The sequence below is a fragment of the Panthera tigris genome, chromosome D2, assembly GCF_018350195.1.
Source record: "Panthera tigris isolate Pti1 chromosome D2, P.tigris_Pti1_mat1.1, whole genome shotgun sequence".
NCBI classification, from domain to species: domain Eukaryota; kingdom Metazoa; phylum Chordata; class Mammalia; order Carnivora; family Felidae; genus Panthera; species Panthera tigris.
The window spans coordinates 44,927,206-44,941,585 of NC_056670.1; the positions used below are offsets into that span (position 1 = coordinate 44,927,206).

The 14,380-nt window shown below is 42.3% G+C and overlaps 1 protein-coding gene across 3 annotated transcripts in view; it reads right to left on the reverse strand.

The window, feature by feature from the left end:
* Window positions 1-14,380, reverse strand: part of LOC102951144 (anthrax toxin receptor-like) — a 57,996-nt gene that overhangs the window by 17,340 nt on the left and 26,276 nt on the right. For all 3 annotated transcript variants that reach the window (XM_042960808.1, XM_042960807.1, XM_042960809.1), the window contains exons 4-9: window positions 13,012-13,093; window positions 12,878-12,911; window positions 12,125-12,204; window positions 11,980-12,048; window positions 11,570-11,650; window positions 11,406-11,466 (exon numbers count right to left, since the gene is read on the reverse strand). In XM_042960808.1, the coding sequence (XP_042816742.1) occupies window positions 11,406-11,466; window positions 11,570-11,650; window positions 11,980-12,048; window positions 12,125-12,204; window positions 12,878-12,911; window positions 13,012-13,093 (407 nt within the window). The remainder of the gene's footprint in view (window positions 1-11,405; window positions 11,467-11,569; window positions 11,651-11,979; window positions 12,049-12,124; window positions 12,205-12,877; window positions 12,912-13,011; window positions 13,094-14,380) is intronic.

The window sequence follows — 14,380 nt, forward strand, 5'->3', positions numbered from 1 at the left end:
ATGTCTTCTGCCCATTTCTTCATCGGATTATTTGTTTCTTTGGGTGTTGAGTCTGATAAGTTTTTTTTATAGATTTTGAAAACTAACCCTTTATCTGATATGTCATTTGCAAATATCTTCTCCCATTCAGTAGGCTGCCTTTTAGTTTTTTTGATTGTTTCCTTCGCTGTGCAGAAGCTTTTTATCTTGATGAAGTCCCAATAGTTCATTTTTCCTTTCGTTCCTCTTGCCTTCGGAGACACATCTAGTAAAACGTTGCTATAGGAAAATCAAACAGGTTGCTGCATGTGTTCTCCTCTAAGGTTTTGATGGTTTCCTGCTTCACATTTAGGTATTTTATCCATTTTGAATTTATTTTTATATATGGTGTAAGAAAGTGGTCCAGTTTCATTCTTCTGCATGTCACTGTCCAGTTTTCCTGACACCAACTGTTGAAAAGACCGTCTTTTTTCCATTGGATACTCTTTGCTGCCTTGTTAAAGATTAGTTGACCATATAGTTGTGATTACATTTCTGGGTTTTACATTCTGTTGCATTATCTATGTGACTGTTTTTATGCCAGTACCATATTGTCTTGATGACTACAGCTTTGTAATATAGCTTGAAGTCCGGAATTGTGACGCCTCCAGCTGTTTTTCTTTTTCAGGATTGCCTTGGCTATCTGACGTCTTTTTTGGTTCTATGCAAATTTTAGGATTGTTTGTTCTAGCTCTGTGAAAAATGCTGCTGGTATTTTGATAGGGATTGCATTAAATGAGGAGATTGCTCTGGGTAATATAGACATTTAACAATGTTTGTTCTTCCAATCCATGAGCATGGAATATTTTTCCATTTATGTGTCCTCTTCAATTTCTTTCATAAGTGTTCTATAGTTTTCAGAGTATAGAAATTTTACCTCTTGTTAGGTTTATTCCTAGGTATCTTATTGTTTTTGGTGCAATTGTAAATGGGATCGAATCCTTGATTTCTTTTTTTGTTGCTTCACTATTGGAGTATAGAAATGCAATGAATTTCTGTACATTGATTTTATATCCTGCCACTTTGCTGAAATCATGTATTTGTTCTAGCAATTTTTTGGTGAAGCCTTTAGGATTTTCTACATAGAGTATAATGTCTGAAAATAGTATGGGTCTGTTCAAATTTTCTATTTCTTCCTGTTTCACTTTGGTAGTTTGTGAGTTTCTAGGAATTTATCCATTTCTTCCAGATTGCCCAGTTTGTTGGCATATAATTTTTCATAATATTCTCTTATAATTGTATCTGTGGTATTGGTTGTGATCTCTCCTTTTTCATTTGTGATTTTGTTTAATTGGGTCCTTTCTCTTCTCTTTTTGATAAATCTGGCTTGGGTTTACAAATTTTATTAACTCTTTCAATGAACCACCTCTTAGTTTTGTTAATCTGTTCTATTATTTTTGTTTGTTTCTCTATTATTTATTTCCTCTCTAGTTTTTATCATTTCCCTTCTTCTGCTGGCTTTATGCTTTATTTGCTGTTCCTATTCTAGCTCCTTTAGGTGTAAAGTTTGGTTGTGTATTTAGGACTTTTCTTGCTTCTTACGGTATAGCTGTTTTGCAATATACTTCCCTTTGGGACCACTTTTGCTGCATCCCAAAGGTTTTGTAGTGTTGTGCTTTCATTTTTATTTGCTTCCATGTACTTTTTAATTTCTTCTTCAATTTTATGGTTAACCTATTCATTCTTTAGTAGAAGGTTCTTTAACCTCCATGTATTTGTGGTCTTCCCCAATTTTTTCTTGTGGTTGACTTCAAGTTTCATAGCATTGTCATTTGAATATATGCATGGCATGATCTAAATCTTTTTGTACTTGTTGAGGGCTGATTTGTGACCCAATATGTGATGTATTCTGGAGGATGTTTTTGTGCACTCAACAATAATGTGTATTCTAATGCTTTAGGATGAAATGTTCTAAATATATCTGTTAAGTCCATCTGTTCCAGTGTGTCATTTAAAGCCATTGTTTTCTTGTTGATTTTCTGCTTAGATGATCTGTCCCTTGCTGTAGTTGGGGTGTTAAAGTCCCTACTATTATTGTATTATTGTCAATGAGTTTGTTTGTTATTAATTGATTTACATATTTGGGTTCCCCAAGTTGGGGGCATATATAATTGTTAGATCTTCTTGATGGATTATGATATAGTGCCCTTCTTCATCTCTTTTTACATTCTTTGGTTTAAAATCTAGTTCATATGGGTAGACAAAAGGACCACGGAAGAGGGTAGGAAGGGTGGAGAGGCGGTGCATGCTACACAGACTGGTGGGAGGGAGCCTGGGCGGTGGAGGGGCAGCCCGCCCAGAAAGGCAGAGCCCCCGAAGTCTGGCTTACAAAAGCAGAAGGGCCGGACTCTGTGAATTCTAACAGCCAGAGGGACTTAAAATCTGGAAGTTAAAAGTCAGCAGCTCTGCTCTTGGAGAGCGAGGAGGGCAAGAGGACACCAGGAGGGAGAGTTGTTGAGACCCGGAAGACAGAGCTCAGCTTGGCAGGGGAACAAAGGCTCTGGCAAGCGCCATCTCCCTCTCCCATCCCCCAGCTGAAATTCCAAAGGGAACCAGTCCCCATCACCAAAGTTGCTTGTACCATGGAAACGCCCAAAGCTGTGCTTCTGTGGAGCCATCCCTCTGACAGGGCTGTCTCCCTCCCTGTGCTGCAGGGCCCCTCCCGCAGGGGACCACTGATGGCAAAGCGAGCTAAGCCTGTCCCTCCTACCCCTTTGCACCTTGCGGATCCAGCCCGGCTAATATGCCAGATCCCATCAAAGCAGCACCACAAGCCTGGCAGTGTGCAAGTAGCCCAGACAGGGGCCACACCACTCCACAGTGAGTCCTGCTCCTGGGACAGGGGAAGATAAGGTACACACCAGTCTGACTGTGGCCCCAGTGGTGGGCTGGGGGCAGACACTGGGTCTGACTGCAGCCCCACCCACCAACACAAGTTACTCCTGACAGCACAGGGGAAGTGCTCTGCAGTTTGGAGCCACTACAGGGACTACCCAAAATGATGAAATGTTAGAATTTTCCTCAAAAGAAACATCAGGAAGTAGTGACAGCTAATGAATTGGTCAAAAACGATTTAAGCAATATAATGGAACAAGAATTTAGAATAATAGTCACAAAATTAGTTGCTGGGCTTGAAAAAAGCATAGAGGACAGCAGAGAATCTATTGCTACAGAGATCAAGGGACTAAGAAATAGTCATGAGGAGCTAAAAAATGCTATAAATGAGGTGCAAAATAAAATGCAGGCAGCCATAACATGGACTGAAGAGGCAGAGGAGAGAACAGGTGAATTAGAAGATAAAATTATGGAAAAAGAGGAAGCTGAGAAAAAGAGAGAAAAAAAAATCCAGGAGTATGAGGGGAGAATTAGAGAACTAAGTGATGCAATCAAACGGAACAATATGCATATCATAGGAATTCCAGAAGAAGAAAAGAGAGAGAAAGGGGCTGAAGGTGTACTTGAACAAATCATAGCTGAGAACTTCCCTGATCTGGGGAAGGACAAAGGCACTGAAATCCAAGAGGCACAGAGAACTCCCTTCAGACGTAACTTGAATCGATCTTCTGCATGACATATCATAGTGAAACTGGCAAAATACAAGGATAAAGAGAGAATTCTGAAAGCAGCTAGGGATAGACAGGCTCTAACTTACAAAGGGAGACCCATAAGAGTAGTGGCAGACCTATCTACTAAAACTTGGCAGGCCATAAATAAATGGCAGGAAATCTTCAATGTGATGAACCAAAAAAATATGCAGCTGACAATCCTTTATCCAGCAAGTCTGTCATTCAGAATAGAAGGAGAGATAAAGGTTTTCCCAAACAAACAAAAACTGAAGGAATTCATCACCACTAAACTAGCCCTACAAGAGATCCTCAGGGGGATTCTGTGAGTGAAATGTTGCAAGGACCACAAAGTACCAGAGACATCACTACCAGCATGAAACCTACAGACATCATAGTGACTCTAAATCCATATCTTTCAATAATAACACTGAATGTAAACGGACTAAATGCTCCAACCAAAAGACATAGGGTATCAGAATGGATAAAAAAACAAGACCACATCTATTTGCTGTCTATAAGAGACTCATTTTAGACCTGAGGACACCTTCAGATTGAAAGTGAGGGGATGGAGACCTATCTATCATGCTACTGGAAGTCAAAAGAAAGCTGGAGTAGCCATACTTATATCAGACAAACTAGACTTTAAACTAAAGGCTGTAACAAGAGATGAAGAAGGGCACTATATAATAATTACAGGGTCTATCCATCAGGAAGAGCTAACAATTATAAATGTCTACATGCCGAATATGGAAGCCCCCAAATATATAAAACAATGAATCACAAACATAAGCAAATAAGAATGTGGTAATTGCAGGCGACTTTAATACAGGGGACTTACAACAATGGATAGATCATCTAGACACAGGATCAATAAAGGAACAAGGGCCCTGAATGATACATTGGATCAGATGGACTTGACAGATATATTTAGAACTCTGCATCCCAAAGCAACAGAATATAATTTCTTCTCCAGTGCACATGGAACATTCTCCAAGATAGATCACATACTGGGTCACAAAACAGCCCTTCATAAGTTTACAAGAATTGAAATTATACCATGCATACTTTCAGACCACAATGCTATGAAACTTGAAATCAACCACAGGGAAAAGTCTGGAAAACCTCCAAAAGCATGGAGGTTAAAGAACACCCTACTAAAGAATGAATGCATCAACCAGGCATTTAGAGAAAAAATTAAAAAATATATGGAAACAAATGAAAATGAAAATACAACAATCCAAATGCTTTGGGATGCAGCGAAGGCAGTCCTGAGTGGAAAATACATTGCAATCCAGGCCTATCTCAAGAAACCAGAAAAATCCCAAATACAAAATCTAACAGCACACCTAAAGGAAATAGAAGCAGAACAGTAAAAACACCCCAAACCCAGCAGAAGAAGATAAATAATAAAGATCAGAGCAGAAATAAACAATATAGAATCTAAAGAAACTGTAGAGCAGATCAATGAAATTAAGAATTGTTTTTTTGAAAAAAGAAACAAAATTGATAAACCTCTAGCCAGGCTTCTCAAGAAGAAAAGGGAGATGACCTAAATAGATAAAATTGTGAATAAAAATGGAATTATTACAACCAATCCCTCAGAAATACAAGCAATTATCAGGGAATACTATGAAAAATTATATGCCAACAAACTGGACAACCTGGAAGAAATGGACAAATTCCTAAGCACCCACACACTTCCAAAACTCAAATAGAAAGAAATAGAAAACTTGAACAGACCCATAACCAGCAAAGAAATTGAATCAGTTATCAAAAATCTCCCAACAAATAAGAGTCCAGCACCAGATGGCTTCCCTGGGGAATTCTACCAGACATTTAAAGCAGAGATAATACCTATCCTTCTCAAGCTGTTCCAAAAAATAGAAAGGGAAGGAAAACTTCCAGACTCATTCTATGAAGCCAGCATTACTTTGATTCCTAAACCAGACAGAGACCCAGCAAAAAAAGAGAACTACAGGTCAATATCCCTGATGAATATGAAGTAAAAATTCTCAATAAGATACTAGCAAATCGAATTCAACAGCAGATGAAAAGAATTATTCACCACGATCAACTGGGATTCATTCCTGGGCTGCAGGGCTGGTTCAACATTCGCAAATCAATCAATGTGGTACATCACATTAATAAAAGAAAAGAACCATATGATCCTCTCTATCAATGCAGAAAAAGCATTTGACAAAATTCAGCATCCTTTCTTAATAAAAACCCTCAAGAAAGTCGGGATAGAAGGAACATACTTAAACATCATAAAAGCCATTTACGAAAAGCCCACAGCTAATATCATCCTCAATGGGGAAAAACTGAGAGCTTTCCCCCTGAGATCAGGAACACGACAGGGATGTCCACTCTCACCGCTATTGTTTAACATAGTGTTGGAAGTTCTAGCATCAGCAATCAGACGACAAAAGGAAATCAAAGGCATCTACATTGGCAAAGATGAAGTCAAGGTTTCACTTTTTGCAGATGACATGATATTATACATGGAAAATCCAATGGACTCCACCAAAAGTCTGCTAGAACTGATACATGAATTCAGCAAAGTCGCATGATACAAAATTAATGTACAGAAATCAGTTGCATTCTTATACACTAATAATGAAGCAACAGAAAGACAAATAAAGAAACTGATCCCATTCACAACTGCACCAAGAAGCATAAAATACCTAGGAATAAACCTAATCAAAGATGTAAAAGATATGTAGGCTGAAAACTATAGAAAGCTTATGAAGGAAATTGAAGAAGATACAAAGAAATGGAAAAACATTCCATGCTCATGGACTGGAAGAATAAATATTGTTAAAATATCAATACTGCCCAAAGCTATATACACATTTAATGCAATCCCAATCAAAATTGCACCAGCATTCTTCTCAAAGCTAGAACAAGCAATCCTAAAATTTGTATGGAACCAGAAAAGACCCCGAATAGCCAAAGTAATATTGAAGAAGAAGACCAAAGTGGGAGGCATCATAATCCCAGACTTCAGACACCACTACAAAGCTGTAATCATCAAGACAGCATGGTATTGGCACAAAAACAGACACACAGACCAATGGAATAGAATAAAGACTCCAGAATTGGACCCACAAAAGTATGTCCAACTAATCTTTGAAAAACAGGGAAGAATATCCAATGGAAAAAAGACAGTCTCTTTAACAAATGGTGCTGGGAGAACTGGACAGCCACATGCAGAAGAATGAAACTATACCACTTTCTCACACCATTCACAAAAATAAACTCAAAATGGATAAAGGACCTGAATGTGAGACAGGAAACCATCAAAACCCTAGAGGAGAAAGCAGGAAAAGACCTCTCTGACCTCAGCCGTAGCAATTTCTTACTTGACACATCTCTACAGGCAAGGGAATTAAAAGCAAAAATGAACTACTGGGACCTTATGAAGATAAAAAGCTTCTGCACTGCAAAGGAAACAATCAACAGAACTAAAAGGTATCCAACGGAATGGGAAAGTATTTGCAAATGACATATCAGACAAAGGGCTAGTATCCAAAACCTATTAAGAACTCACCAAACTCCATACCCCAAAAACACGTAATCCAGTGAAGAAATGGGCAGAAACATGAATAGACACTTCTCTAAAGAAGACATCCAGATGGCCAACAGGCACATGAAAAGATGCTCAATGTCGCTCCTCATCAGGGAAATACAAATCAAAACCACACTGAGATACCACCTCACACCAGTCAGGGTGGCTAAAATGAACAAATCAGGAGACTATATATGCTGGAGAAGATGTGGAGAAATGGGAACCCTCTTGCACTGTTGGTGGGAATTCAAACTGGTGCAGCTGCTCTGGAAAACAGTGTGGAGGTTCCTCAAAAAATTAAAAATAGACCTACCCTATGACCCAGCAATAGCACTACTAGGAATTTGCCCAAGGGATACAGAGGTGCTGATGCATAAGGGCACTTGTACCCCAATGTTTACAGCAGCACTTTCAACAATAGCCAAATTATGGAAAGAGCCTAAATGTCCATCAACTGATGAATGGATAAAGAAATTGTGGTTTATATACACAATGGAATACTACTTGGCAATGAGAAAGAATGAAATATGGCCTTTTGTAGCAACATGGATGGAACTGGAGAGTGTTATGCTAAGTGAAATAAGTCCTACAGACAAAGATAGATACCATATGTTTTCACTCTTATGTGGATCCTGAGAAACTTAACAGAAGATCATGGGGGAGGGGAAGGAAAAAAAAAGTTAAAGAGGGAGAGAGCCAAACCATAACAGACTCTTAAAAACTGAGAATAAACTGAGGGTTCACAGGGGGTGGGAGGGTGGGGAGGGTGGGTGATAGTCACTGAGGGCACCTGTTGGGATGAGCACTGGGTGTTGTATGGAAACCAGTTTGACAACAAGTTTCATATTAAAAAAAATCTAGTTCATCTGATATAAGTATGGTACTCTGGCTTTTTTTTTTTTTTTGATCTCCAGTAGCATGATAGATTATTCTCCATCCCCTCACTTTCAATCTGGAGGTGTCTTTAGGTCTAAAATAAGTCTCTTGTAGGTAGCATATAGATGGGTGTTGTTTGTTTGTTTGATTGTTTGAATCTATTTGATACCCAGTGTCTTTTGATTGGAGCATTTAGTCCATTTACATTGAAGAGTGATTACTGATAGATATGAATTTAGTGCCATCATGTTACCTATAAAGTTGGTGTTTCTGGTGATGTCTTTTTTTCCTTTATACTCTTCGTTGCTTTTGCTCTTTCATTCCCATGCAGAGTCCCCTTTAGTATTTCTTGCAGGGCTGGTTTGGCGTTCATGAACTCCTTTAGTTTTTGTTTGTGTGGGAAACTCTTTATCTCTCCTATTCTGAATGACAGCCTGGTGGATAAAGTCATTTTGGCTGCATATTTTCCCCATTCAGCACAGTTTATATATCATGCCACTACCTTCTAGACTGTCAAGTTTCTGTGGACAGATGTGCCATGAACCTGATCTGTCTTCCCTTGTAGGTTAAGGACTTTTTTTCCCTTGCTGCTTTCAAGATTCTTTCCTTGTCTGTGTATTTTATGAATGATATGTCTAAGTGATGACTGGCTTTTGTTGAATTTGATGAGAATTCTCTGTGCCTCTTGGGTTTTGATATCTGTTTCCTTCCCCAGATAAGGGAAGGTTTCAGTTAAATTTGCTCAAATAAACCTTTTTGCCCCCTTTCCCCTCTCTTCTTCTGGGATTCCTATGGTATGTTACTACACTTTAAGGTGTTGCTGAATTCCCTAAGTCCACATTCATGATCCAATACTTTTCTTCCCCTCCTCTTCTCAGCTTATTTCCCATAATTTTATCTACTATATCACTGATCTGTTCCTCTATTTTGTCCATCCTCTGCATTGTACCAAGTCGGTTTTGCGTCTTGGTTGTAGCATTTTTAATTTCAGCCTAACTAGATTTTAGTTCTTTTATTTCTGTAATAAGGGATTCTCTAGTGTCTTCTATGCTTTTCTTAAGCCAAGCTATTATCCATTGTGATTACTGTTTTAAATTCTGGTTCAGGAATCTTACTCATATCTGTTTTGATTAAATACCTGGCTGTGATTTCTTCCTGTTATTTCTTTTGGGATGAATACCTCCATCTTGTCATTTTTGTCTAGGTCACTGTTGTGTGTGTGTGTGTGTGTGTGTGTGTGTGTGTGTGTGTGTGTGTTAGGAAAGGCTGTTATATTCCTGCTCCTGAGAATAATGGCTATAATAAGAAGGGGTTCTATACTGTCTTGTGCCTGGTGCTTCAGGAAATGTTTCAGAGTGTGGACTCTACTGTTGTGTTTTGGCTGCTCCGTCCCTCAAGTCAGTCCTCTGCAGAGTTTTTCCTTGCTTACAGTACAGAGTGGTTGGACCTTGTCCACTATATGGAAAGTTTTAGGTGTGTTTTGGTCTGCTTGTTAAAAGAAGCTAGATCTTATTTCCGCTAGGCTGAAGCTTTGGAGCACTGTATATGATCACTGAACTTGGTGCATGCAGGGGATTTGTTCCAGTCTTCTGGGGGAGGGGCCTGTTGTGCTGGTACTCAGAGTGACTTGTCCTTGTAAAGATGTACCTGCAGGTGCAGTGGGGCGGGGCTTGGTGTAAGTCGCTGCAGCCTCCGGTGGAGTTGATGTGCTGCTCACCGAAGTCTGTTTGTATTAATGTGCAGGCAGAAAATGGTGTCATCCCACTCTTTCATCCCTGGAGAGGGGAGTACACACCTGCCACTATTCAGGAAGCCATCACAGAAGAGCAAACAATCTCGACTCTTGTATCCCAGATTTATGTCAGAACGCTGCCTTCACCCTGTCTGTCTGAGCCGTCTGTCTGCCTGGCAGCACAGTACTCCTGTGTTTTATCTCAGGCATGTGACTGGGTTTCAGAGCTCCAAATTTAGGGACCTGGTGTGGCATGGACCCACACTGATCCTCTGGGGGAGAGTCTTGCTGTGCTATGGCTGGTGTTTATTTGTGCCAGAAAAACAGTTGCATGACTGTGCAGTGGTTTGACGTTTATGGTAAAGCACAGAAAAAGCCATAACCAAGGTTTGCTGCCTTCAGCAAGTGTCTCTGTTCCTATTCTAGTGAACAGGGCAGCATGTTGGTGCCCACCAGCTCTTTTTTTCCTGGGAAGCCATGCCACCTCTCCCAAATGCATTCCAAGAAGAGGAACTGTCTCCCTGTGTGTCTCGGGGGATCCTCAGACCACACTGCCCACTCCTGGGCTTCTGGTCTCCTTCCCCATAAGAGCACTACTAAGCCCACCAGGTATGACCCTGGCAATGGCATGGACTTCTAAAACTTCAGCCTTTGAGCTCTGCTGCTTATAAAACCTTGTGGTAGTCAGTCCCTCTCCTTTTCCCAGTCCATGGTTTTGGGGAAGAGTTTCTCTTGTGCAATCCCCTGCACTCTGCTTTCTCTCTCTCTCTCCCCCCCCCCCCACTCTTTGTCTCCATGATCAGGGCTCCCTCCCCTCCAGAGCACATGCAGTTCTTTTCTGCCCTGAATAAACTCTCTGCAGTTCCTACATTTAACAATGTGGCCATTTTTCTCCCTCTAAATGTGCAGTTTGTTTTCTCAGCCCTCAGATTGATTTTTTGGGTGCTCAGAATGATTTGATATTTATCTAGCTATGTTGAAGGGACAAGGCAAGCATAGGATCCCTCTACTCCTTCACCACCTTAACTCTTCCCCCTCTAATTCTTTTATTCATCCATTGAGATAATCATGTTTCTCTTCTCCACATTGCTGATATGGTAAGTTACATTGATATTTGAACTACTGAATCAGACTTGTATTGCATGGGTGGCCCCTAATTAGTCTTGATGTTTTGTTCTTTTAATATGTTCTCAGATTTCATTTTGAAGTGTTTTGTTGAAGGTTTTTAAATATACTTTATTCTTATTTTGTATTAAAGTTTTGGTTTTGAGATTAAAAAAAGTAATTACAAAGATCTTATTGTGGTAATCATTTTACAATATATGCATGTCAAGTCATTATATGGAATACCTTAAACTTATACACAGGTGTTTGTCAGTTATATCTCAAAAATAATGGGGAAAATAATTACACACACAAGCACACCACAACCCATGCTTGACATGCACACTCCAATAAAATGTAGACACACCTGTATACCCCAGGCACACTCATATATCCAACATATTTCTACACTACCATGCTACACGTGCACAACACAGACAGCCACACACTACCCACATGCCACATATTCACACACCTCACAGAGCCCCCCCACCCCGCCCACCACTCTCCATTCTGCTAGAACAGTGACTATAGCTCTTACCTCCTACACAAACAAAGTAACTCTCCCCAGCCATAATTTCATGACAGGAATTTACCACCAGCTGGAAATAGAGAGAGGGGTGGCAGGTCAGGGATAGTGACATGGGGGGAGGGACACGGTGAGAAGCCATCCCATTGCTCTTCTCACATTTAGCCCACACTCACCATGTTAACGATGTCTTCCAGGGACTCGAATCCACTGTTTACCCCATAAAATTGGTCATTTCTTTCTACAATGTCTTTTAGCTACAAGAGAGAGGAAGCACCTTGGGCACATGGCCTGGGCTTGAGGACAAAGAAATCTCCACCCCAGGAGACAGTCTCTTCCCTTATGCCATATTAGACTCCAAGAGCCAGACCCTGGTTTGTGGGCAGCAGCCCACACTTATGGAAGGGAAAGCTCTTCTGCCTCCACTGCTGGTGGGCAGGTTTTACACGCTGTTATTCATTTCTGGAGTAGCTATCTGCTGTCCAGACACCGGGGTGGGTTACAGGACCACCTTTGGGAGAGCTGACTTTGAAAGCATACCCCATTTGGGCTCGCAAGGGGCACCAGGTTACCTGTTCTGAATTACCTGGTCATTCTTATAGTCTTTTACACCCACAGAATAAACTTTGGCGCCCCTTTCACGAGCCTTCTCAGCCTAAGAGAAAGAACCCTTTGAGTATAAAATACCAAATACATGGGGCAAAACGCTGGTACTGATGGGTTGGACTCACTTCAGACTTAGTCTCCTCAAATGTCCTTGGTGTCAGTGGTCCTGCAGTCAGACCAATAATCAGACTGGGAGCATTGCTGCCTGCAGGGGAAATGGGGAGTAACCTCATTGGTAAAGATACACAAAGTGACTCTCTGCAGGCTGCTGGGGCCACAACACTGCTCCCCATACTTCCTCCTCCAAGGAAGAAGCGCCCAGACCTGAGCACCTGCCATCAGGAGTGCCTGGAGAGCTAGCATCCCAGTCCTGGAGGGAGAAGGAGACTTCTCTCTCTTAGATGAAGACAGTTCTGGGTAGAGCACAGCCTTTTCCAGTGTTGGAGACACAGTTACAGGACATCAGCCAAAGGGAAAGAACTGAAGGAAAAAGGAGCCAGGGCCAGAAATGTGATACAGACAAAGTGTGGGCGGCAAAGGGTAAACCCAGCTCTTTTTTTCTGAAAATGGAATCCTTCTGCTCTTGGTTTCCCTGGCTTCCTGTTTTCTTGTTCAGGCAGCCCAAGTGTTGGTCAAGCACCTCACAGTTACCAAGAGCCTAGAAGGTACACACATGATCCCATGTGGTTCTGAGACTCATCACTGGGGGTGGTTTTCATCCTCACTGCACAGAGAAGGAACCTGTGGCACAGAGAGGGCAAGCACCTTGCTCCAAGAGTCAGCGCTAGGAAGGGGCCGAGGAGGGTCTGCACCTTGCTGAGGCCCAGGCCTGGCTCTGTCCCCACACCTGCCCGTAATGAAGTCACCAGGAAGCTTACCTCCATAGATTGCTTTTTCAATCTGCTCATTTGCCTGCAAGGAAATGAAGGAGTGTTGGAGAGGGCGGTGGGAGGACCCAGGATAATCTAAGAACTCCATAAAGCAGAGATCCTCAGAGCTCTAGATTTGGTACCTTTTTAAATCCTTCATGCATGTTTGCGGCTCCGGTAGGCACTATATTCTGAATTTTTTCAAGACTATTATGTATTTTACTTCTGAAAAAAAATTAGAAAAGGGGTTGAGGTATAATCTGGGGTTGAATTTATAAGCAGCCTAAGCTGTCCTGGAGCCACTGTGCACTGTGAAGACCTGTCTAGTCGGGACAGGATACAAGTCAAGTAGCCTGGTCATGACCTTATGCTCTGTGTCCTCGATATGAACAGGCCTTGCTCAGGCCTCCTCTGTCCCCCATCTGGTGAGCATGGGGTGGGGGGAGGCTGCTCTGCTGCTCCCATGGGTATGGCCTGGCTTTCTCTGAACTCACCACTGTCTCAGGCACACTACCTGGGGGACCCTCAAGAGCCCTGCCTTGATCATCTGTGGTGAACGTGGGGCACACTCATGGATGTGCCACTGTGAATCTGCACTCACAGTGTGACTGGCAGGGCTGCTAGCACCTACCGGGTCCCTTGGGAAGGCACACTCTTCCTTCAGCAGGTAAGGCTGAGTTTGGAAAAGGTCATCCTGCTGATAGCTCTGCTCTGTCCCATCCTCCCCGTCACAGAATCCTGAGATTGACTTGCACCTGCCCCAAGCCTCTTCCCCTTCTGTATTGGCACCAAAGGAAGGAGAAAGCTCCTTAATGAGAGAACTAGGGCTCCTGGGCTTACATACTCCTGAAGAAAAAGGCCAAAAGCTGGGGAAGTGCCTCGAGGGCTGCCCATGCAGGTGGAGGGGCAGTGCTCCCCTGGCTGCCATGGGTATGTGGCCAGGTGGCTGCTGCTAAGGGGGATTTCACAGGTGGGACTGGGGACCTAGGTTCAGGCTAATCTCATGTGACAAGCTGAGCTGGCACAGCAAGGCTAGGAGAGCTGGGACCCTGAGAGGGCTTCTTACTGTGGAGAGTGGAGATGTTGCTGTGGGGTGAGACCTGAGAGCTCCAAGTCTAGCCCCACCCAGCCCAGGAGGTGAGGCCTGGCACCCATGGCCAGTGGAGATCAAACCAGGTGCTACTCGGCCCAGCAAAAATATTCTCCCTCCTCTCGCCACATTTTGTAAGTTTATTTAACTGAGCCCCCAAATCTGGGGCGACTCTCATGCTTCCCCAGTCTATGGCCCAGGAGCCTCCTGGTCAGGCATATGGTTGCCTGAGCCAGTGCCCTTAAGGGAGTGCTGCCCCTCCAGCCCTACTCCTAGCTCTGCATTTGGAAGGAATACAGGCTCCTAACACCCTCAGCTAGACTCCTTCCCTTAAAACATTACTTCCTCAGAAAAACATAATTTCATATAGTTTCCATGCCCCTGGGCCCCATTCCCACTCCTGAACCCTGAATCAGGGAAGA